The following is a 25,479-nucleotide window of genomic DNA, read 5'->3' as shown; positions in this document are numbered from 1 at the left end:
GAGCCAGTTCCAAATCAGAACACAACCCTACTGGCAGCAGCTCTGCTTTTTACAGCCAAAAATATAATACCCTTGCAAAGACAAACACAACATCAGTCATACAGTACAAACCACAGTGCTAAACCTCAGGAAAACAGATGTTCATTTAAATAGCTGACGTTGATTTACAATTGAAGTTGGCAGCACTTTTCAAATGAACACTACAGGAATATAACTTTATCAGGAATAAAAGCTGCAGTAGAGGCTGCCCAGGCTTCTTGTGTCTTAGTGAGAAGAGATCAACCAACTTGAGCTCATTATGGCCGTCTATCAGAGCTACTCCAACCTGAGGAGCTTTGAAGATCCTCTAAATGATGACCTTTCTCTTCTGCCCTGCTCCACTGATGTGCTTTGATAAGCTTGGCTCTGATCTCCACCGTGCTATCGCAGCTCATCACTGCCGCACACACTCCTGCAGCTGGGTGGTACTTTACTTTCTCGCCACGCCCTCAAATTACATCATCCAGGCTTGATGTCATGTTTTACACTGGTCTTTTGAACTTGAACAGCCAAAGGCCAAAAAGTGAGACAGAGTGCCCTGCATGCATTGTTTTTTTTTTCTGTTTTATTTGAACATCGGTCAGTGAGAATAATGCATGAATATCTTTAATATCTGACTTCAGTAAGAGTTAATGGTTCATGAAATATCTCCCTATGATATGTTCCTTCAAGTGAAACCAAAGCGCTGCTTAACATCACAGTTGTGCCTCTCCAACACCAGTCTCCAACCTCTCCCTCTGTGGGAGCGTGCAGACCCGCCTCCGCACCAGCTGTGAGATGCAAAAGCTGCCCTTAATGTAAAAGCATTTTGCTGTCTTTGAAAATCCACTCTGTGCTATTCAGAGGAAGGAGAGATGTTGGGAGATGCAGAGTGGAGAGAAATGGATAAGTAGTGGGAGAGAATGAGCAGAAAAAAAAGAAAAGGAAACATGACAAGGAGACTCAGAGGAGGGGTTAGCAGCAAAACGGAGCGCCGGCAGCCGCCGTAGACGTTGTTTGATTGATTGAGTAGCGCTGGGATGCCAGGGGTTATACATATGCAAACTGCTCATTTGTAGTTGCTGCCAGGGCTTCTGTTCACCAGAGCCCTTGAATAGTGTCGCCTGACCACCGGGACCCATCACACAATCAGATTAAGCAGCCCCAAAGTCACATGCAGGACGACAAACAGCTGCCACGTGCACCACCAGCGCCGACTTACAGTATCTGTTTTCCATCCCCGTCTGCTGTAATAAACCTTTGTCTGTCTGTAAGAGATCTGGGTTTTAGAGGCTCAGATATGTGTCAGATGAGCTTTGGTGTTTGGGCGCAGCCGATTTTTTTTTCTCTCTTGACATTTTGTTGTCTTTTTCCTTTCTTTTTAGCGCTTTGTTGCACACAAACCACATTTTCCATTTGAGTGGCTAAGTCTGTACACAGCAGCAGCAGCGCAGTGTTCTTGATGCTCTATCTTCAGCATCATGCATCAGAGCATGCAGCCACCTTTCAGCACACAGAGCGGCTGCAGCAGCAGCGCTTCACGCACCGCATCTATCTGTGTCACTTTGAGCAACTGAGACTAATATTCAAGCTGAACTATTTAGGTTTCCTGTTATTTACCAGTCTGTTCCCATTTTAAGTGAAGTCCTTTAGCTCAGTGAGGGTGTTTTCATTCAGTTTGAACTCGGCCCAGTGTCCAAGGCCAAGCCCCTGAAACATCCAAAGACTTTGTTGCTGTCCAAGGCAGTTGGATATTTTCTTTAATTATTGATTCGTAATGATGCCAGGAGTCAGGAGCTCATATATTAATTATTTTTCACGACTTCCTGGTTTGATTCTGCTGTCACTTTGTAATGATTCAAAAGGACTTGGTCATTTGTCGGGGTGACGATCAGAAGCGTGTTTCCTTTTTTTCTTCTTCTTCTTCTTTTTTCACCCCAGTCTTTATTTTCTCCGTCTCTGGAAACAATGAAGTGGTGTTTGGTAAATGGCTCTCAGGGTTCAAGCTGCCATAAAGAGACTTTCTTGTGCTTGCCTGCCCTTCTGTCTTTCTATTTCCCCCTCTCTTTCCTTCTCTCGCTCTCCTTCTCTGAGATCAGACTGGTCCAGCCATGCTATTGGGCAGTGAGCTGTAAACAGGAGCTGTTCACTCATACAAGTGGGAGTCACCTTCACTCAACTACTTCCCCCCCCCCGCACGCACGCACGCACACACACACACACACCACTACCCCCTCCCAGCCAAATCTTCCCTTTATCAACTGAGTGCTGTCTGCGTGTGGATATCTTCATACCCGAAAAATGAGGAGAAAAAACTCTTGTGGGAATGACTCCCTGCGAGGAGGATGAACCGCCGGGTATGTCCCCTGTCCAACACACAGGCCCTTTATGTGTCTGTGTGGAGGGTGGCCCCCTTCCCTCCTCTGCTCCCCATCCACACCCCAGAGGCTCCCATTCAGCCCCGGCCTAGCTGGGAGGGAAGTTGGAGCCCTTTTGTAGTGAAGGATTCTTAGGGGAGGCTGTCAAAGCTGCGACTGTGTGGGCCTTTCTTTCCCTAGAGAAGAGAAGGAGGGGAGAGAAGATAGAGGGTGAGGGCAAGAGGGAGATGAGGGGGGAGCAGGGGGAGTACCAAAGGAGAGTTTGGACACAGACGGCCTTGTTAAACAGCACTTCGTAAGAGAGCGAGAGGATAAGAGGGAGAAGGAAACATAGAAAAAGGCCAAGTACAACCAAGAATGAATTTAGCAGAAAGCCAGAAAACAAGCCCTGGGTTACGTCAGTGCTGTTATTCCCATCCTTCTCCTTCTCTTTTTCCTCCACTCCTCCCTATCCGTTCGCTCCATCTGTCCCTGTGTAAGCTCGCTCCTCAGCTCAATAACAAGCTTTTGCCCTCCCCCTCACCCTTCCTCATCCCCTTCTCTGCCCCCTCCTTCCCTGCCATTACTTCACACACATTCCATTATCTGGGAGACCAGGCTAAGAGAGATGTCTGGGGTCGGAGCGATCATAATCATCACCTCTTTCCGCAACACTGTGAGTTATGGCCCAGCGTATAGGAAACAGACATTTAAATCATAATCAATAGAGCAATATCAATGCTGAGAGGCATGGCTAAAGGAAATCACTGCCGCGGCTCAGGAGGGAGTGGAGACGACTGAGATAGAGGCGCGTGTTTATTGATAAAATATGATCAAGACGAAGAATGCATTATGGTGCATCACGCTCAGAGCTGGCGTTTCCTTTTTTGCTTTTCGCTTTTTTTTTTTTTTTTTTACAAAAAAATAAACTCATTGATGTTGGTTTGATGCAATAATCGGGGCCTGTGTTTGCAAATGGAATTCACCATATTGAGATTGACTGTTTTCATCTGATGTCAGAGTGGGAGGCTCAAATACAGCTTCAAACTTGTAAAAACAAAGGCAATCACAAAATCACTGTCATTCCTGATGATCCGCAGCTGCCGAGTCGATACTTTATAAAACAGAAAGAACATTGCGCCATATTTTATGTTAAAACAATATATGTTTAATTACTCACACAATCAAGACACAAGCTCACTTTAGCATTAGCTGACTTAGGAGCTCTCAATTCTGTTATACATGATACACAAGGAAGGCATCAATTCCTTGCTTATATTACAGCTAGCTCCCACAGTGTTAGTTTGCTAACAGGTAATACTTAACAACAGCTGAATACAACAAAAAGCTAGATGATAATAATATAATAATATTGGAGGCATACACGTCTTGCTAACATTCCCACTTAGGCCTACTAATGTTACCACTAGCAAACGTTAAAGGCTGTACCTATAATATTGGGATCATTTTCTCAGCCAGGAGTGGATCCTGAGCATGAGTTCAGATGAAAACGTCTGTTCTGGATGAACGTGTGGAGACATTTTAGAAGTAAGAAGATTTTAGAAGTGATGCCTGGTTCTCTGAACATCAGTGTCTGCTTCTCATGTATCCCCTCCAGCACAATGGGGGCTCCTTAAACACCACAGAGTCCTCGGTATACATAAACTGACCCTCTGTTCATGTTAAGGTGACTAAGTTCCTCATAGAGGGGAGCTGTACTGCACACACACAATGTGTTGTCCAGCAAAGGCAATGTAAGGTGACAGGTGCGACCTGACCTGTCTGTGACCAGGCCTCAGTCGCTGCTGCCACTCCAGCTGAGATCAGGACTGACTCTCTGACTCTGCTGCCACAAGGATGAAAAACCAGCTCTCATGCAGCAGAAGTGCACCACATCACTGTCAGGGAGGAGCAGGTTTGAGAAACGCTACCAAAAACATGCAGCGAAAAAGATAAAACCTCTGTTACACGCATAGACTTTTTTATTTTGTTTAGTGACAAACTGTCATACAAATGTAGCTGATGTGTCGACAGGTTAAATTTCCTATTGGAAAAAAAAGAGTATTTATTTGCAGGCATGACCTTTTCTCAACATATTTTGTGAAATACGTTTTTGTTTTGTGGATCTTAATTTAAGGAAGGTTGGCTTGGATAGTAATGTGTTTTGATTCCTTTACTCAAGCATTTTTGCCACCTCAGGGTATTTTCTCTTTCTTTGTCTTTGCAATTCCATTGTCTTCACAAAACATTTTTTCCCTGAACCATTTTGTGCATCCTGTACAAAGCATTATCTTCGTTTTCAAAAAGTGCTGTGAAATAGAGATATGTAACATAAGTGTCAGCTTGGTGGATTATCTTTGAATGTCTCAGATTTATTTAAGTTTTCCCAACAGACAAGATTATGTCACAAAGAAAATTCAAATTGTGGCAAATAATTGTTATGCACTGTACTTTGAAAACATCAGATCAAGAACTACAATTGAATGATGTTTCTATTTTTGTTGAATCAACTTCTCTTGATATTCTACTGTTTTATTGGCTACTTTAGTTTATTTTAGTTAAAATCCTAACAGCCAAATGACGTGGATTTAATGCTTTTACTGTGTATGATTAAATTCTCATTGTAACGTACAACCAAGTGAGAGTCATAACTCTCTATTGATTTTCATGTTGAGTAGCACAGACAAACACATAACCAACCGGACCAGATAGCTCAGAAACACAGATTTTTTAGCCCAGAATCCCAGGGTCTTGTGTAGGAGTTAGCCGTGAACACTGTGCTCTGCACATCATGGTTCATGTGCAGCCAAAGCCCACGCAGGGCCGACTATACGGGATCATCTGCTAGATCTGCAAGTCTATAATTCGATCCCTGGTGAGGGGAGAGGTAGGGAAATTTAAAGACAAAAGGTAAAATACACGGAGTGTTATGTAGCAGTTTTCAGATAGTTCTTGAACTGTATTCTAGCCAGTCAGGAGGTAGGTGATGGGCACAAAGAAGTCTTAAAACAAACACACAAAAATGATTATACAGCTGTGTGGAAATAAAACAAACAGAATGTTGTGCTTTAAATTTAAAAATAGAAATAGTCATGCATGAAAACAATTACTTTCCTATCTTGGTTTTTTTTGGTTGCAACGAAGATACTTCCTGACACCTTTCCAATTAAAACATAACCAGCAGCCATATTAGATGTATTTTTAAATGGTGCCTGCAGCACGTCTTGTTGTCTAAGATATTGGATTCTGCCTCCACATTTTAATGGCCAGTTTCAATTTGAGATTTAGAGGAATCAACCAAGTGAAACTGCAGGTGTGTGTTGTTATATATATATATATATATATATATATATATATATATGTGTGTGTGTGTTATATATAACAACACACACCATATATATATATATATATATATATATATATATATATATATATATATATATATATATATATATATATATATTTGGCTAGCATATGGACATAATCCCCTTCACCTGCCATTCTCCTGACATTTCCTAACCCATCTGACATACTGCACACTTGGTGAAGTGTGAACCATTTCGCAAATGAGGGTTATTCTGGGAGAGTCACGTCTCCTCTCTCCACAGCGCCCGGGAGAGGCTTGTAAAAGCTGTTGTCCTTTAGTTATGTCTGAGAGCTAGGAGGAGCAGCAAGAGAGAAAGAAAGAGTTCAATTGGAGTCCTCCTCTCTCCTCTACTCTTTCTCTCTGTCTGTGTCCGTCTCTGTTCCCTTGCCTGTCTCTCTCCACTCTCTCTCTCTCTTTGCATGTGCCCTGCTGCTCTGTCATCCTCAGGGATGCGTCTGAAGGAGACCATCTGTTGATCCATTTGTCTCCTGCTTTGCTTCCTGTGCCACCGCCTCCCTCACACCGATGATCAAGCCTGGCCTCTCCCGCGCCTACCCTCTTTCTCTCTGCCAACAGGCTCTCCGGGCGAGGAGGCTGTGCTGTTAAGAGGGGGTGGGGCAGGAGGTTGTGCCCTCTAAAGCCTCTGATTCACACAAAGAGAGAAAATAGGAATTGGCAAACGTGCATTGGTTTTGTGCATACATTTCGTAAACAGCTAATGAGCGCCAAGCAGCTGCTTTCTAATCTGTCTATTTAAAGTCAGCATCATTGGGTTGACTTGAGTAAAAAACACAACATATTTGATCTTTTTTTCATGCAGTACTAATATCAAAAGTACCTTTTCCCCACCCTGTAGGATCTAAACACAAATAATGTGTCATTATATGGAGGCAGGGACCATGAAATAGATGTTAGAAACAATGTTTAGATGCTGAAGGACCATCACTGGAGGCTGGCGAGCACTCAACACCAACACATTTATTGCCTGTGAAGTGTTAGGCGGTGTTGCCGTTAAAGAGAGAGGGATCTCACTTTCCACACATGTCTCCAAGCTGTCACCTCGCATGCATGCTCAGAGGTTTGATGGACACTGAGTCCACCGTGGGGACTTCAAGGATTGCTTTCCTTTGATCTTCTCCCACGACTCTCGATTACCCATCATTCAGCAGGGCTTAGGCCCTGGAGAGCAGCTGGGAGAGGGTGGTGTGTTAACACGAGCTCTGATGTGCCCAAGAGAGACTCAGTGTCCGACTCAGACATCATATAGCAGATTACACAGACATGGAGGAAAATGTGCCCGGAGAGCGTCTGTTGAGAGTGTTTAGAGTGTGTGAAAGAATCGAAATATGTCAGAGGAAGATGCTAACTCTGATATAATGAGGTCACAGTCCATATGGAGGGTTTTAAAGCAGCATAATTACTGTAAATCTTATTACCACGTCTTCTTATCACTCTGTGTGCAGAGTTTTCAGATATCCATAAGGTTTTCATCAGAACTGCTCAATATATCTGATGATAGGTGTTCACCCGGGGAGACGTGCCATCGATTTCCTATAAGGTGCAGATGACATGCGGTCACACGCACTCCTATTTTACCAACGGACATGTCCTGCAATAAGTCATGCGGCTGTCATCTGCCATGATGATTACTCGGGGAAAAAATCAGGGTGTGGTTAACCATAGCGGCTAACCTTTTGTCCTGCAGGTCGAATGGAATAACGTTGCTCTGGCATAGTTTGAAAGATGCAGGCCTTTTTTTTGTGTTTGGACTAGTATGTGTAACATCAGTGTTTTACAATATTTGCTGTGTGACTGGCTAACGCTAACCTCTTTCATTTGCATTTGTGTTGCAGGTTTCCTCAGTACTGGTGACCAGGCTGCCAAAGGGAACTACGGGCTCCTTGACCAGATCCAGGCTCTGAGGTGGATCAGCGAGAACATTGGCTTTTTCGGAGGAGACTCCAACCGCATCACTGTGTTCGGTTCTGGGATCGGAGCTTCTTGTGTCAGCCTGCTCACCCTCTCCCACCACTCTGAAGGTAAAGCACAGCACAGAGGAGGTGGGGAGAGGGGATTGGGTGCTACAGCTGTGAGGCTCATACCTGCTGGTATGTGGGCTGCTTGATATTAGAAACTGGTGAAGCAGCCAGAGTGTTATTGAGTAATTTATTCTACTGTATCATACAGCGTAACAAATGTTTTAAGAAGCAGCTGTTTGCATTTAAATGACTGATTCATTTTCATCCGGAAATTGAAACTCTATGGCAGATTCCGAAACCACATATGACATCCTCGCCCTCCTCGTGTGCTACTTTCCCTTCTGTGTGTCAGAAATATACATGAAGGTAAAGCTTGTCTTTGTAAGCAAGATAAAAAGGACATGGTGTACCGGGGAAGGCTTTTCAGCGGCAGCCACATTTACAATAAATGACAGACACACACTCTTACGCACACACTGTTCTGTGAGCTACGTTGTTTATCTGCTGGCTACCTTAATGCTACTTCATGATGATTTACTGCCCATGTTGGTCACGTCTTTAATTCTAAATGCAGCGTGTGTGCTTAACCTGGACATGCAATAAGCATCCCTCATGCTGTTGCTCCACTAATGCATCACTGAATTAAGATGGAGTATTATAGGTAAGTTCTTTTTGGAGGTACTTATGTGAATGGGCTGTTTCAGCTCTTCCTACGAATTGTACCCCGCAGAGCCATATGGACGGCACATCATCCTTAACATGGAATTATTACAGTCAGTCACATATTTCTATACACGTTCGCTAGCTGTTTGCTTTTAATTGTAAGACAGGCTATCAGGATATTGCATTGTTTTTTTTTCTTACATTGTTTGTTTGTTGGCTTTATCCAAGTAAGAATTCTTCAGATCTAGCCACGCTTTCAGTCTGCTTGTGAACATGTTAACGAGCCACAAACGTGCTGCCTCTGACACACATGGCTGGAAATGGAACACACCACTTTTACTGTACATGACATGGAAGGGAATCACTATAAAGAGGTCTCTCTTGCATTTTATAGAAGACTGGTCTAAGGCAATATTGTGGTCACAAAGCTGACCAGTACACACAGACAAAAACACACATGCACATACACAATTCCTCTTGTCACTAGGCAGAGCTAAATCTCCTGAGTGTATTTGAAAGAGGTCATTTTAGATGCTCTTCTCTTGTCCCCCATTACAGTCGCAGGGATTTGTGATGTGTTTTGCGTTCTCCAATTTGCATTAAAGTGTTGCTAATTGCCTGGATTTCCTCTGATGAATGATGACTGCGTTCAGATTGAATTTTTACCATAAATGCCTTTTTCATTCATACTCTATAATGCTACGCTCCATGTAGCATGTTATTATACTACCAGTGAAACCATCTCCTCTGCCTCCAACTAAATTGGATATTACCGGGTCTGTTTTTTCTCCTCAATGGAAATGTATGCCCCACTGATGGGATGTGAAAAAAAAAGAAAAGAGCCCGTAAAACTTGTGGGATCCTAGGAAATTGAAACAGGAAGCCCTCTATCACGCCAGGAGTCTTGCTGTGAATGTTACCAATGGCAATCAGATTTCACACAGTCTCTCTCAGAGCACAGATTGTTGTAATTATACAAAGTTTAGGACTGGAGTGGGCTACCGGATGTGACAGGAAATCAAAGTGCAGAAATGTCTTTTTGCACCTGCTTTCACAGCCCTCCCATCCTCTTCGCCTCATCATCCTACCCTCCCATAGTCTTAACTGTGGAAGCGAAAATAGGTAGGTTGTCCTTGTTGCCAAGACAACACAGTAAACAAGAGAGGAATCAAAAGAGTGTGGATCCGCATAGCAGTAAAAAGTGAAGTAAAAAAATTCTGTGATCAAATGAATTATACAGTGGTGCATAAGCACGACTGGATTCAGGTGGACTGAAAGATGTGTGTAATCATTTCCAAAGCTAGCTGAGGACATGCACTTTATATTTTGTTTTAGTTTCTTACATTGCATTTGAATTGGAAATTAAGTCTCAGTCAGGGGGGGGGAATCATCTATTTACCCTTTTCCTCTCCAATATTCATATCTAACTTCTGACATCGAGGTATGTTATATTCTAAAATGACTGAAGATAGATAGATAGATAGATAGATAGATAGATAGATAGATAGATAGATAGATAGATAGATAGATAGATAGATAGATAGATAGATAGATAGATAGATAGATAGATAGATAGATAGATAGATAGATAGATAGATAGATAGATAGATAGATAGATAGATAGATAGATAGATAGATAGATAGATAGATAGATAGATAGATAGATACTTTATTTATCCCAAGGGAAATTCAATTCATCATACTTGTGCCAACTAAAGGAGATGTGCTACATTGAAATGCACAGAGAAATATAGCAGCCTGGTCAAAATACATCTACTTATTTGAACATCAGTCCTGCTTCTGACAAGGATAAGAGCCAATCGTAGCTTAGGATTTTAGGTTGCCAACAGGGTTGGCTAATCAGATCTGAAGGGGTGCTAATGTCTCCCCCTAAGCCAGTGGACACCCAAATGCCTGATGGCATCCTTCTCTCCTTATTTGGCTTTTTGTGATCAACCTTCAAGTCGTAATCAAACTCCAGCTCCAGAAATAGAGACCGTGTTGTCACAGCGAGTGTGATAAGTTTAATCCTGGAGATGAATAAGGTAGGGTGGGGTGTGACTCATATGTCTACCTACAGACACATGCCCACACTCACACATAAACATTCTCCATCACCAGTTCAGGATAACGAGGCCCATGCAGGTAAGAAAAAAAAAGAAAAAAGTAAATCAGTGATGACACACTGTTCGGAAGCTCCCCAGTGTGCTGGTGTGTTTAATGACCGTATTCCCACTCTCACTGTACACAGTCTGTCATCACTGCCTACAGTGCATCTAACAGAGACTCTCCTTTTATGTCTGTTGGTGGCAGAGTGACAACTTACTTCAGATGCTCCATGCTACTCCTGAATCCTATTTAATAAGCTGGATCCTCCTATATCATCCCAGCCCTCCGGCCTCTCTCTCTGATTGCCTGCTCCTCCGGCCTGGCCTCGGTATCATCTTTGTGTGGGCGTTCCGAGGGGCTACAGTCACAGGGTACATCTATCACCCCCCCCCCCCGCCTCCACTTGTAGCCTGGACATCCTCTCGTGAGGTCTGGATTTTTTTGAACCCCAGTCCCTGCCCTGCCTCCTCCATCTAATCTCCTCCTCACTGCACCCATCTGTCTCCCTGCCTTCACACACAGTAAAAGCATGCAAGGGGACAACACGCTTTCTTTCCATGTGCCAGTGTGTGTCTCTCCCTGGATGCTTTGCTCCCAAGTCCTGCAGCATGTGTGGTGAGTCGCTATTAATAAGATGGCTGCCTTAGTCTGCTATGTGGCAAGCAATCTAGGCGCACATCTGAGACTTTGGAAGCAGAATGGTCATTAAAAGCATCGTCTCTCTCTCTCTCGGCAGGAGAGTGTTTTTGACCGGCTTATTAAATGTAGCTCAACAGTTGTGTTCCCACTGAGGGAAATCTCTCTGTCCCCATCTTCTTTTTCTCCATCTTCAAACAGAAAGCAGCTGAAGAAGTTCAGAGGCAAGGACATTAGCCAGTCCCATGTATTATCTATTTGGCATCGCAAAGGCACTAATTGAACATGCAGATTTAGCTTTTTCCCTATCTGCTAATAATCATTAAGATGAAAAAAAAAAGAGAGAAGGCTGCTCTGTACATGAGCAGAATACCAAGTAGCCTGTGCCTCAGACAAACTTATTCAAACATATATCTCTCAGTGCATATAAAGAGTCAATATGTCTCTTTCTCTCATCAGATCCTGCAGAAATCCTGCTGCTTCCCTATGCACATCTGTCCCTGTCAATGTACGTTACCCAGCTGTTCACACATGTGCACCCAGGCATGGCCATCCATTGGGCAACACATGAGAGAAGCGGCTAGTTGTAGACCCCCCTGAAGGTGGTTGGGTTTCTTTTTTTCCCTCCCTTCCTGTAAGCAATCAGGATAAAAGCTCCGCTTCTGAGGAAGTGCTTTCCTTTTAATGGAACGTCTTGGACATTAAAGACAGCTAGTGTGGAGGATCCTTCATGCCAATGTCAGCTTTCATTTTTATTAAGACTTCTGGGTTATTGAGCACCATAAATGTGCATGTTAAATGCTCAGGTTTTATTGCAGCAGTGCAATGAGTACCAAGGCTTTTTAACGCAAGACACTGCCCAGCAAACATTGAAACCCCTTGAACCATAAGTATAAAGAGGGCAGTACTTGATGTTCTGAGGGGTAACAACTTTTTGAATCGATTCAGCGTGAAGGATAGCATAGAAAGTGATTTAAAAAAAGAAATGCATTGTGGGAGGTGTAGAAATCAGGGATCCAAATGATCAAAAATCAAATGGATTGGGAGGCCATGTTTCAAAAATCTAACCTGAAATAGTAATTGTATTAACGGCTGCTCTTCTTGAACGACCCTTTGTGGGTTTCAGGGGGAAATTTGACTATTTGAATATATCATTCAGGCTTTGGAAGATGTTGTGTTTCTATGATGTGCATTCATATCTCAAACAGTTAAATGTATGAGATGCTGATTTCCCCCTTCTACTTGTGTCAGACTTCATTGAAACACTAAATACATCTATCATGGACAAATACGAATCATATCCAGTAATTGGATGTAGCTGTGCTAACATTATGAGTGACTCAGCCAACATGGCAGTTAAGATGACCTCCTCCTAAGGTCTGGAACATCTTGTAATTTCACTGCACAAATCAGTGCAAATGACTGCTTTGCTGTCTCTGACATGTGTTTAACTTGTGCTCTGATCGGGGAAGAAACTAAGACTGACATCAAATCAATTTGCCTCTGTCAGTCTTTCTGTTGCAGTGGTGTGAAGCCCTGGGACTGAAAGCCTATGTTGACATGAACACCTAACCTCTGCTCTGACTACCGTGTATGTATGTGCAGGACTGTGTTCCCCGGAGGGAACAACACACACACAATTGTAGTGTGGTTGCTGGGAATTTCTGAGGATTTGCTGAGCTTTTGGAACTACTGTACTCCTTCATTGCTCTAACTCAAGGTATCGACAGGTAATCTAAGGCTAATATAAAGGCTGTTCCAAATTACCCTATCTCACAGAGTGGTGAAGGAGGCCAACAGGCCGTGTAGATGAAGAGTGTGGAGTGTTACACTCCATCACTGCTTTAACTGTAGTGTTACATCTGGCTCTGACCTTTGGAAATAACCATGTGGGTTTCCTCTCTGAAACGAGACCCATGGGAGGTTCTCCTTGTGGAATGGCCTACAGGCTTGCACACCCCCACTCCATACTGCCCTGAGCTGATGCATAGATCCAGGGTAAAATGGTAAATTGACATGAGCCTACATAGTGCCTTTTAATTTTTTGATTTCTCGAAGTGCGTTTGCACTATGTAGTAAGACCATCTGAATTAACTTATCCCATTCCTACGCATTCACGAATCAGCGGGAGAAATCTGGGTTTAAACGAACCCAACTCTACCACTGAGCCACAACCGCCAACAGAGTCCAATCCATCCACGCTTAGTTCCTATTTGTTTTTTATTTTTTTATTTTTTTACAGGGACAATGCATATCAAAAACATGTTATTAAATATGCCAGAGTTAGCCAAAAGGCTAATTTTCATCTGCTGTCCCAGGCCAGATCTTACGAAAGGCTCCCCGGAAAATCAAAACAAATTCAGACATTGCTAAAAAGCTACAAATAGAAATAAAATGGCAGTAATTAAGCAGACAGATCACAAGACGCAGCATTTGGTTAAAAATAAAAAGTATAACATGTAGGACAGATGTAGAGCAGCATTGAGCAGACATAACAATGTACAAAGTTAAACAGGTATCAGTAAAAGCACGTATTCAATAACATACTAAAGTCAATGTTACGTGCACACATTGACTTGATTTCTGCGAGCTCAGGTATCCTGCAACAGCCTGTAGAATTTAAGCATCAAGTACCTTGCAAGAGCTGGAATGTGATTTGAATTACGGTGAAAGATAGCTGCATAACCACATCCCTGGGATGTTATTCATATGTGATGCAGCTGCTATTGTTGTGCAAATGCCTCGCACTTGAGAAAAACCAGGCACAATTGTTGAAGTTGAATAGACCCCATTTCTGAGGTGTCGAATGCATTCAGCGAGTCAACACTGTAAAGTTACCTGAGTGTTTGGGGCAACAGAATGCTTCTATCTCCAGGTTTGATTCGGTTGTTTGCTGAAGGGTGTCTGTGCATCTCCGGGTGTGAAAAAGGCCTACGCGAGATGAGAGAATGAGGACGCGCCTTGTCAGGTGCCGTATTCTTCCACCTCGATTGACAGGAGCAATAATTAAACCAGGGGGATGCCATCTCTGCGGAGTAAGAATGCTTGTATTTATTTACGCTGACAACTAAGCTTTGTTGTCTGCCATAAAGTGTGGCCTTCATTGTGTGCAGTAAAGCAAACTGTTTTTAACAAGACGCCTATGTGGCATTTTTCGCTCTCTCTTCGAGCCAAGATGTCTTTGACTTTGTATACCGGAGCAAAAATTGCTTTATTTTTACAGAATAAAAGAGAGAATTATTCAACAACTAAAGGGTATTATTCTTCTTTGAACTCGAAAGAAATTGGAAATGGCCTAATTCAGGCAGGAAATGGGTTTCCCTTTCTCTTCACTACTCACATTGCAAAGAAAACATGAAGCCAAATCGTTTTGACGAGGAGAAAAGAGAAGTCCCTGCTGAGTAATGTGCCGCATGAGGGGTGTGATTAGGCTAAAAATGACTACACTGAGGTCAGATGGCCTGTTTGCTGTAACACCCCGGAAAATAATATCCAGTGAGGTTGTCCATCAGTGTGAGGCAGCTTCACCTATCCCTCACCAGCAGAGAGAGGGGGAATGAAGAATTGACAAATGGGCCCAAAATGGTGAAGGCAGTTCATTCAGGTAGTCCGGCCATCAGTCTGTCTCTGCTTGCAGCAGGTAGTTGAGCCTATAAAGCACGGAGTTATAGGTGTTAAAGAGCCGAGCAGCAGGTCAGAGAAAGGGCCAGGGGATAATTGAGTACTTTAGTAAATCCATGCCTCCGTCAACCAAGGTAATAGCTCAGAGCCTTGCATATACCTGTACCCTCAAATCCACAACGCTCCGGCAGCTTGAGCGACATGTGGCACACTTGGTCTGTCTCAGCAAAATTCAGCAAGACAATACAACAAGACCCATCTGCTGATGTATTGCTGGGATTGCTTTTGGAATCTAATCGTGGCTGATGAACGAGGCGACTACAGAATATGTCATCTGTTGACGACCCGCAATCCCCAGTGAAGACGCTGGCGAGTCATTAGTTCAGGTAGATGCCATCTATGAATCATTCCTAATAAATCATTGTCAAGGGCGCATTCATACACCTCCTAATGGACAGTGACAGCAGCAGTGATGGTTGTAGTAGAGGGGGAATGCTGGCCTGCCGCAGCTCCCGGCTGTGCCCTGTGGCTCTTTGAGGCTTTAGATCAATTAAACCAATAGCAGCATCATATTGCTCCCAGACTGTCTGGTCTGTTTCCTCCCTTGATTGGACTAATGACTTGATAGAGGTTTCTGTCTGTTTGTCTGTCATCTCCACTGCCTTAATCTCAGAGGCTTTTCTTTTCTCTGTACCATAGCAGTTTCTTTTCTGTTTTTTTTTTCCCACCCTCCCCCATGTCTCTCTTTTCGTCTTCTCACCATGTCTCCCCTCGCCCGCTCGCTCTGCCTCACTCTTTCTCTCCCTGGCACCAGTGTAAAGCATCCATTATAGAGTGATGCATGGGTGTCTGTGTGAGTGGGAGAGAGAGGGAGACTTGGCACTCCTCCTGCCCCACCTGCAGAGGAAGCACTGACAGCTGAGCACTGGGGGCTCATCTCCCCTCCTCCTCCTCCTCCACATCTCTACTGACCTCCCTCCTCTTCCTCTACCACCTCCTCCTCCTCCTCCTCTCACACCTTCTCTCTCTCTCTCTCTCTCTCTCTCTATCTATCTATCTACCTCAGCCCTCCCTTTATTCCCTGTTGTTCAACACATATTGGCCCAATTTCTGCCACCACTCCGGTTCTGCAACACTATTTTCACATTTCATTATGTCCAGCCATCTTTTTTTGTGTTCCGTTTGCACGTTTGCACGTTTGCCTGTTGTCTCTCTTTGTCTTATTTTCTGCACATTCCTATTTGTACTATTTTTACCCACAGTTCTACAAAGGTTTATTAGGCATTCCTCGCTATGCAACAAGGCTGGCTATGTGTTGTTAAATAGTCTGTTGTTTTCCACGTTTGTCTGCCAGATGAACAACCAAGGTGTAATTAGCTGAACTTTGCCCTTTGGTGATGACCAAGAGTGCTCTGTGTTGCTTGTTGTTGCTGACAAGCTCACCTCTGCGGCTGACTGGGTCACTCCTTCAGTGTCCATACATCTGTTTATCTCTGCAGAGAGCACAAGCATGCAGTGCCTCTGCTTGAAAAACAGAAGAATACTGTGGAGCTGCTGTGCCATGCTTGAGCGAACCCTCAGATTCCTCGTCAATTGTGCTGCTTTGCATCACACGTGAAATTAGATACATCGTCTGCAGCGGGAAGGAACAATTAACCAATATTTCAAACTGTTTCAGGTGATGTTTTTGAAACTTGAAACCATTTTGAAATGGGAAATGTGTGACTATGTGCTTGCTTAATTCTAGCATAACAGCTTTATCTGCACAGAAAGGCAAAATACTTGTTTACCGCATGATTATAGGCATCCAGGAATATATCACTGTGTTTACACAGTGCCTGCTCTCCACAGACTGTGCTTACAGACAGAATGATTTGGAAGGAAAATTGTTTTTTCAATGTGTGATAACAAGAGTTGCGCAGGAAACACATCAGTCCAATTACTTTGGTGTAGTAGGACAAAGCAGACAGCAGTATTTTCTTGGTGGGAGCCTATATCACTGTGATATAGAGATAGTGTGCCACCTGGATCTTTGTCATTTACATTTTGTGCTGCAAATGTCCATTTTTTGGTCATGAATTTTTGCCCACGAAGTCACAATCTGTAGCCTACCAAGACATTCTCTTCTGTGCTGTGAAAATGTATTAGCCTTAGCCTAGATAGTTTGTGTGATCTGAGCACAAAGAAATCCAAAAAGAGAGTAAGTTAAACTAACATGCTGACGAGCAGAAAGCTCTCCTATGATTGTGCAACCTGACAAAAAGACTAAATCTTTAGCTTTCAGGCCCTCGAGGCTGGAATAGATTTTTAGCTTCGAGAGGTAACATAAGATACTTTTCAGTGGTAATAGAGAGAGAGTCACCAAATCAAATGCAACTATCAAAGAAGAATATTAGCACTCATACGAAAACAGTTTCTTGGTATTTAATAGAGATGTTCCTTTTTTGTATCTTAGCTTAACATCTGGACAGAGAGGATGCCTGCTGCTGTGGCCCAAAGAGACAACAGACAGATATGCACTTTTTTGACTTAAACTTTGTTTTGACATAGCATCTGCATTTTAGAAATTAAATGAATCCAGCTGCATGGCTGCTGCATGCTTTTAACAAACTAGCTTGTAGAAAATATTATACAACCATAGGTGACAGCAGATCATTCACACCTTTTCCGCACTACTCAAATCAGAGGACGGGTGAGAAGCTGTGTGACATAGTGAGTGGGATTATAAACAGGAAAATGAACGAGTCAGTGCAGCTCCGGGGGAAGTGTTGGAGAGCTGTGTACTGTTTTTCTTCTTGTCAGATAGAGATCTCCGAATTATCTGCCCAGAAAGTAAAGTCCCCAAAAGACCTAACTCTTGTATGTTTAACAAATATTACAGGACTAGTACTTGTGGCTAACCTTGAAGCTACAAGTCAACACTTGATGCAGCTGCTTAACAAGCCTCCCAAGGTCACCTGAAACTCTTCATGTGTAGGATTTGAAAGTCTCTGATTTCCAGCCGTATATAGCCCTAGAGAACACAAGGTCATGTCCTTGTATTTATATTTTGTTTTGTTATGTGGAGGGTTTTTGTGAGCTAGTGGGAGTAAATTTTATTGTTAACATTGTATGTGTTTTGGCGATTTAACAGGCTTATTTCAATGAAAGAAAGTAACCAGCATCACTCCCCCATAATTTAGGGGTTGTTTTTTTTTTTTTAGCAGGAAGAGTGCTTTGAAAAATGCATTCAGACTTTCATTCTGCGAGATAAAATAGAAATGTTTCATTTTTGTGGGTCCATGATTTTCTGTGAAGTTCCTGCAAAGATTTCTAATGTTTGTACTATTTATAGAGAAAACAGAGAATGTCATTGGAGGATTTATTTAATTTTAGCTTAAGAGGAACTGTTCCATTTTAATTATAGACAGGACTGGATGTTTGCTAAGATTGCTTCACTGTCCTAAGAACCATAATTGCAATAATCACACAGAAATGTCCAGTGTCACCACAGGTTCTAATGGTTCAAACTTTTAATTGTTTGAGCCTTTAGGTATTCAGTAAAAAACAACACAATACTGCATGGCATGCATACAGTCAAAGAGCAACAACACAATACAATTCATAGCTACATACATTCATTGACTTTGTACGCCGTCGAGAAGCCTCATCACTTCTGTCTGCAAACGGCAGAAAAATGCCTGAAACTGTTGTGTTGTGTACTAATGAGAGAGTTAAGAATCCAGGATTACATGTTTACAAGCACTGAACAGAAAAACCTTTAAGCCAAAAAGATGATTTTAGGAAGGACTCATTCTGACCAGACAAACTGCAGAGGATGTATTTAGGCTATGCAGCAGCTTATTTTGTTCTGCTTAATGATGAACTTACTTGGAAATTCCATCAAATACGGGTTATTTTGTTTTATTTCACCATAGCTGAATGGTGGGGGAAAAGCTAAATAGAAGAGACAATGAGATGGGATGACAATAGGGACTATACATAGCCTAAGGTGCAAGAATAAGCCTTTGATATGTTAAAATATTTATTTCTTAGCTTGTGACAGGTAGGTAAGCATTGGATCCAAAAGCTTATGGTTAAGATTGTATATATATTTTTTAGCCAAGGATCGGTTCATTCATTAAATCAGCACTAAAAGGAAAGTCAGGATATTTGAACTTTTCTTAAACCTGCTTTCTCAGCACATCTCAGTGCGTTCTGTTCTCAGTTTTATTTACAGGGAACGTGTGTCCATTCACAGCTGATGTGTGGGTATCTTCACCTGCTTTATGACAGGAAAGTTTATTATATAGAATTAAAGGCAGATTTAGTCATTTTCAAAAACTAGCATGAAGGTAGCACCTTCTCCGTTCTCCAACTTCACCCACCCCCTCCCTTCTGTGCTCCCTCAAAAGCCCCGCCCGTCACTTACATGAGTTATTAATTACTGCCAGGACATAAAAACAGTTTCAACCAAAATCTTAGAAAGTGTATCTGGAGAAGATTACCTACCCTGCCTTTAAGTTTTGAAAGAAATCGTTCAGTTAACAGCTCTGTCAGACTGACTACAATACAATAGCCCAGTAGGCACAGGCCTTGAGTCTTTATCTTGTCACAGGTGTTTCAGAGCCTGGCTGCATGTTTTGTTGCAGCTTTTATCCTTTTGTGGGTATGACCGGCTCTGACTCTGTAGTTTCATTAAGAATGTTTGTTCTTTGCATTCAGTGTGTGTGTACAATTCTACAGCCTATATTGAAATTTAAACCACACTTAACATCACAAGCTGTGTGTTCTCCCTGCAGCTCACTCAATGTGATGTATCTTCCCTTGTGCAGGGGACTGGGGTTCAGAATATTGGAAAAATCATGCTCCACTGAATAACGCTAATATGCTTAGGAGCTCTGGGACATCCAGGTGTAATACTTTTTTTTTTAACTTATCTTTAAGGACATTTTAGCCTTTTAAGATAGGACAGCTGAAAAAGAAACGTTGTAAATGTTGGAAGGAGAGAGTGGGGGATGAACAGCACATGGCCGAGGTCGGATTCACGCCCACTGCTGCTGTGCTTTTCTATCAGCACCCCGTGAATTTAATTTAAATGTCTGGGGTATCACTAATCTTTGTCTGGCATGCTAAAAAGTATACAAAATATGGCTTTTGGAACAGGTCCATAGTTTTGCCTATAACATTGATCTCACACCCTAAAGGCTTTTATTGTGAAGCAGCTGCAGGAAATGCTGAAGAAGCGTTTGCTGACAAAGCAAAGCAATGAAGTGGATCAGAAACCAGTGTGTTGGATGAAAAGAGAGAACCGGATTGTAGGAGAGAAAATAAAACTCCCTGTGCGACTCATTCAAGATCCAAGAGCTAACAAATGCAGATTAAAGCAAACACTAAAAGCAAAGTATTTCCTCAAAGCTGTTTGTAATGAGCAGTTTAGAATTCAACACAGTGGCAGATGTAACTTTGTGAAGAAAGAACAGAAAATATATTGTAGAGTACTTGAAACTCTGCCTATTTCACACGGGTGCACACCTGGTTAATTGCTGACACAATTTAAAAGTAGACTTGAAGAATTTCCTGCCTGAGCTGATGCTGTCCACTTTTCAGAACAGTCCTTTTTTTAAAGTCCTGACAGCTAAAGTGACTCTTCCGCAAAGACAAAAAGAAAGTAAATCCAAGCCAATGTTTCATTCAAAGGTGACCCGAGCCCTCAACAGACATCAAGCCTGAGAGACACTCAACATTTAACGAAAACAAATGCTGCTTTTTGGCTGCCAAACATAATGCCATGTCATGTTTTTTATAAACATGAAAAATAGGCTCCCCGTCTGAGACATTTCTCCTCGTTTCAGCAAAGGCTGTTTGGAGAGCATGCATCCTTAGCCGTATTTCAGATGTTGACAAACCCATATGGCACGCCACTAATCTTGATCGATGCCCACCACTGTGAACACCACTCACGCTGTAGAGGATAATGAAATGTAGCAGCGCAACATTTCCCAAAAACCCTCACACTGATCTGTTTATAATCCATTATGAAAAGCATCAGGACTTCTGCTGCTTTCCACTCAGGAAAAACAATCCAAAGGAGTGTTTACTTTCCAAAAACAGAGCCGCACAGAGCGCTCATGAAGACGTCTGCTCTCACCCACCGCGCTATTCTTAGGGATCCCCTTAGAGCCACTATCTAATTGGAGCCTTGGTTGTCCTATCAGTGAAGCTATCCTCCACACAGATATTTTTTATGAGGCTTGTGAGTTGCTGAGATTCCCTGCCTGGCTGTCTGTGGCTCTTCTCAGGCATGTCCCGGGACTCCCGCTCATCGGTGAGGGCTTCATTAGCCGGGGATGGGAGGTGGCAGAAGAGAGAGAACAGCTGTTTAGTTAACCACTTGCATTGTTAGCCAGCCTTCTCCGTATGCCTAACTGCCTAAATCCATCCCCTAGCTGCTAATAGAATGCTCATTAGAAGAGGGGAGGGAGACTCGATGGGAAACAGCGCCGCTGTGCTACAAACCGACCAGCCTTTATACTCCTCCTCTCCCTCTGGTCTCTATTAAAGAACTGTACGGAGTAAACCCTCACTCTGTGGACCAACTACCTATACAGCCAATTTTGACCCCTCTCCCTGAAAGACAAGGGCTGTATGGGTATCTGAGTTCTCCTCTGAGATGTCTCACAGACTCTGTGATACCAAAACATGCTGCTCACTTGCAGAGATACTGAAAGATACAAGATTTGAAAATCCCAGAGGAGAGACGGATGATGCCTTCTGCTTGAAGCCCTGTAGAACGAAGAGGTTAGCTTTCTGTGTAGGTGTTTTTTTTTTTTTTTTTTTCCTTTTTTCTTTTTGACAATTTCCCCCAAGCGGCATGGTGTTAAATTATTCAAACACTGTAGATTGTGCTGCTGTAATTTGTCAGGAACCCAAAAAGCACAAGTCTATTTCTCTCTGTGTCAAACCTGATGAAGCTGGCGGAGTAGGAGGGAAAGCTGCAACATCAGAGATGGCACTGTGAATATCTGATGGTGTTCATGGGAACGGCTTCAGATCAGAGCCAGAAACAGTGCACCCCCGTCACAGCCAAAACACATCCCTGGCTGGAAAAGGGTGGCCCCTGTTTGATTAAAATTCAAACAGGAAAACATGATACCATGGAAAAGCTTCATTGCGTGAACACAGCTAGCTTCTAACACACCCCATGCGGGGGAAAAAAAGCAAACAAAGAGCACAGCGGCAATGGGAGAGTCAATTTTTGGTAGAAATGAGATGCTCCAAGCTGTTTACAGAAAATGACAGCAACTGAACACTCAGCTCTGATGTTAAAATGTGCTTGGGAATTATGTTCAAATGGGGAAATTCTCAAAAGGATTGCACATATTTGGCATCTGTTTAACCTGCACAATGACGACGAAAAGACATGGAAATATGTTCAAGAATAGGGTGACCATTCATCCCATTCTTAAGCTCTTTTTCGATGAGTCCCCAACATTGTCTTTAAAACATTGATATGTCCCAGTCTGGAACAGTCCCTGTCCCGGTTTTAACCAAAAATTGACACACCATGCTTGCAACAATCTCTAAATACATTATGTCAGTCAATGTCATTGCAAAGGTTGTTGCTGTTTTTACCAATAGAAAACATCACAATTGAAGGTCAATTGCATGCTCATTTGTCTGTTAAAAATATGGTCACCCTATTTAAAGAAACCTATTGTCTATCAAGAAAATAGCATCGTTGTACCTCTGTAACATTTGCAGATATGTAAGGTTAAGTCATGTGCACACATTTTGCACACAATGGGCCACTTCATTGAGTCAGATTCATACATGACGTCGGGGTGTAGATAATTAGCCTCTAAGGATGTTTGGTCGAGGCCTAAGGGGGTCAAGCAAAAACTTCCCAGTCATTATTGTGCCTGTGAATGCAGCCAGGAAAAAATACATTTGAATGACAGGAGTCCACAAGATACCTAAAGGAATCAATTATAATCTGAGCATGTTTACACTGTAATAACACAAGTGCTCATTTATGTTAATCAGGCCTCAAGGCTAGGAGAAAAAAAGTTGCACACTTTATGAATCTTTCAGCTGCTGCAATTCATTCCTTCTGAATTGGCCACAAAAAAATTGTTTGAATTCTGTGTGATTGACGAACAGAATGGAAGATGGCTGCGATAACTACACAATGCTTGCTTTTTGTTTGTTGATAAAAAACCTTGAAATAAACAAGTTCATGCAGTTTGTCATACATCTTTAATCTTTTGAATGAAGGTTGGGAACATGATGATTCACATCATGAGCTGATGTGCAGAAATGTCGGAGAGACAGGTATTAAACCATCTTTGAGAATGTTTCAAATCAAAAAACAGGAAATGTCATTGCAAAGGTTGTTGCTGTTTTTACCAATAGAAAACATCACAATTGAAGGTCAATTGCATGCTCATTTGTCTGTTAAAAATATGGTCACCCTATTTAAAGAAACCTATTGTCTATCAAGAAAATAGCATCGTTGTACCTCTGTAACATTTGCAGATATGTAAGGTTAAGTCATGTGCACACATTTTGCACACAATGGGCCACTTCATTGAGTCAGATTCATACATGACGTCGGGGTGTAGATAATTAGCCTCTAAGGATGTTTGGTCGAGGCCTAAGGGGGTCAAGCAAAAACTTCCCAGTCATTATTGTGCCTGTGAATGCAGCCAGGAAAAAATACATTTGAATGACAGGAGTCCACAAGATACCTAAAGGAATCAATTATAATCTGAGCATGTTTACACTGTAATAACACAAGTGCTCATTTATGTTAATCAGGCCTCAAGGCTAGGAGAAAAAAAGTTGCACACTTTATGAATCTTTCAGCTGCTGCAATTCATTCCTTCTGAATTGGCCACAAAAAAATTGTTTGAATTCTGTGTGATTGACGAACAGAATGGAAGATGGCTGCGATAACTACACAATGCTTGCTTTTTGTTTGTTGATAAAAAACCTTGAAATAAACAAGTTCATGCAGTTTGTCATACATCTTTAATCTTTTGAATGAAGGTTGGGAACATGATGATTCACATCATGAGCTGATGTGCAGAAATGTCGGAGAGACAGGTATTAAACCATCTTTGAGAATGTTTCAAATCAAAAAACAGGAAATGTTTTTTTTTTGCCAAACTGGATTTGTAATACATTTCTGAAGTACATTGACATTTTCTTATAAAATTCATGGCAGTTTTTTTTAAAAGAAAGAAATGTGTTGAGATAGAGTGATTGCATTTGTATCTAGTTGACTTGATGTCTACAGCTGACCAGACAAACCCATTCTGACTGAAGGCCCACATACAAACTTTAACCAAACCTTTCAGAGATTAAGCTGCATATGGGATTGGCTCAGTTTTCATGGAGTTCGACCTGTGGACATGTGAGCTCAGTAGAACATTTTCTTCAAAGATCGAGCCCCAATGTGTTTGAAAGACTCTGAAAAAGGCAGCTGGTTGAATTTAGAAGTATAAATGTTGGATTTTATGTGAATTTGCAAATTCAAAATTAACTTTGATAGTTGAAGAGGAATGTAATCCTTAATTCAGTTTTACCTTTGTATCGCTCCACATGACAGATAATATATTTTAAACCTCACACTCTTAAAGCTTCTCAATAATGATATCCCTAATTCTCCCATCTTCTTTCCCACAACAATTACAAGAAGATAATGTCACAGCCATCAAAGATATCAACACAGAGTTTGAAAGTGAAATCCCTCATACCAAATATTGAAATAACAATAATGATTAAAAAACATATCATCTTGTTGACAGAAGGGCAATATCAAACCAACAGTATACAAACAGAGTAGTCCAAGAAATCTAATTGTATTTAAAGACCTTCTACGTCTCATGTAAAAAAAATAAATAAAAAAAAACGGATGTAAAAAGAAGCCTGTTGCAATAAATTGTAAAAACAAATCAAGACTCCCGTCTGAACACCTTATTTCCTCCATCCATATAATTCCATGAAGAAAGAAAATCTTTATAATGATCACATCTTGTTGAATATTGTAAACTGAATGTGTGTTCTTGCAGGCATGAGGTCATATCTGACCTTTGTGTGTGTTCATTTAGATACAGAACCATCTTTCTTTACATGCTGGGAATCACAATGTTCTTCTTTTTTTTTAAACTTGAGAGCAATAGAAAAACCTCAAGTGTACAATTTGTCTTTATGCTATAAAAAGAGACCTGTGCTGTGTTTCCTTATGTGCTGATGGAAGCTGACAATGACTCACTCTGTAGTAATGGTGGCGATAGTCTTTTGATGCCACTTTGAATGTGTGCCGGAAAAGAATGGCGCTGGGTGAGATATGTGTCAAGTGCTGTGACTTTAGTGGCTGTTGAATATGTGTTAGCTTGACACTGAGAGAGTGGAGCGTACCAGCATGCGGTTGGACTGATAGCATGCACACACACCTGCACACACGCGCACATAACTCATCTTTGCAGCTCACATCAATACTCACAATGTGCACAAACACTGATGTACACATACACACATACTCACTCAGAGCTTGGAGTATTGCAGGTCTAGGCCTCAGGGATTGAGTGTTGTTAAAGGTTGGCCTGTGTAAATACCCTACCCTGTTCTCGTTGCCCACCTCGGCTCAGCTCTGTGTGCACACATGCAAACATACAGCACACACGGACACACACAGAGTCCATGTGGTCATGTAAGTCCACATACTCTCTCAACTCGGGGGTAT

General features: G+C 42.1%; 1 protein-coding gene across 4 annotated transcripts in view; it reads left to right on the top strand.

Annotated features, from left to right (window-relative positions):
- Positions 1-25,479, top strand: part of nlgn3a (neuroligin 3a) — a 126,396-nt gene that overhangs the window by 72,942 nt on the left and 27,975 nt on the right. For all 4 annotated transcript variants that reach the window (XM_079351747.1, XM_079351749.1, XM_079351748.1 and 1 more), the window contains one exon: positions 7,596-7,781. In XM_079351747.1, coding sequence (XP_079207873.1) covers positions 7,596-7,781 — 186 coding nt within the window. The remainder of the gene's footprint in view (positions 1-7,595; positions 7,782-25,479) is intronic.

The sequence above is a fragment of the Symphodus melops genome, assembly GCF_947650265.1.
Source record: "Symphodus melops genome assembly, chromosome: 9".
Classification (NCBI taxonomy): Eukaryota; Metazoa; Chordata; class Actinopteri; order Labriformes; family Labridae; genus Symphodus; species Symphodus melops.
This window is presented reverse-complemented; position numbering and strand designations above follow the sequence as displayed.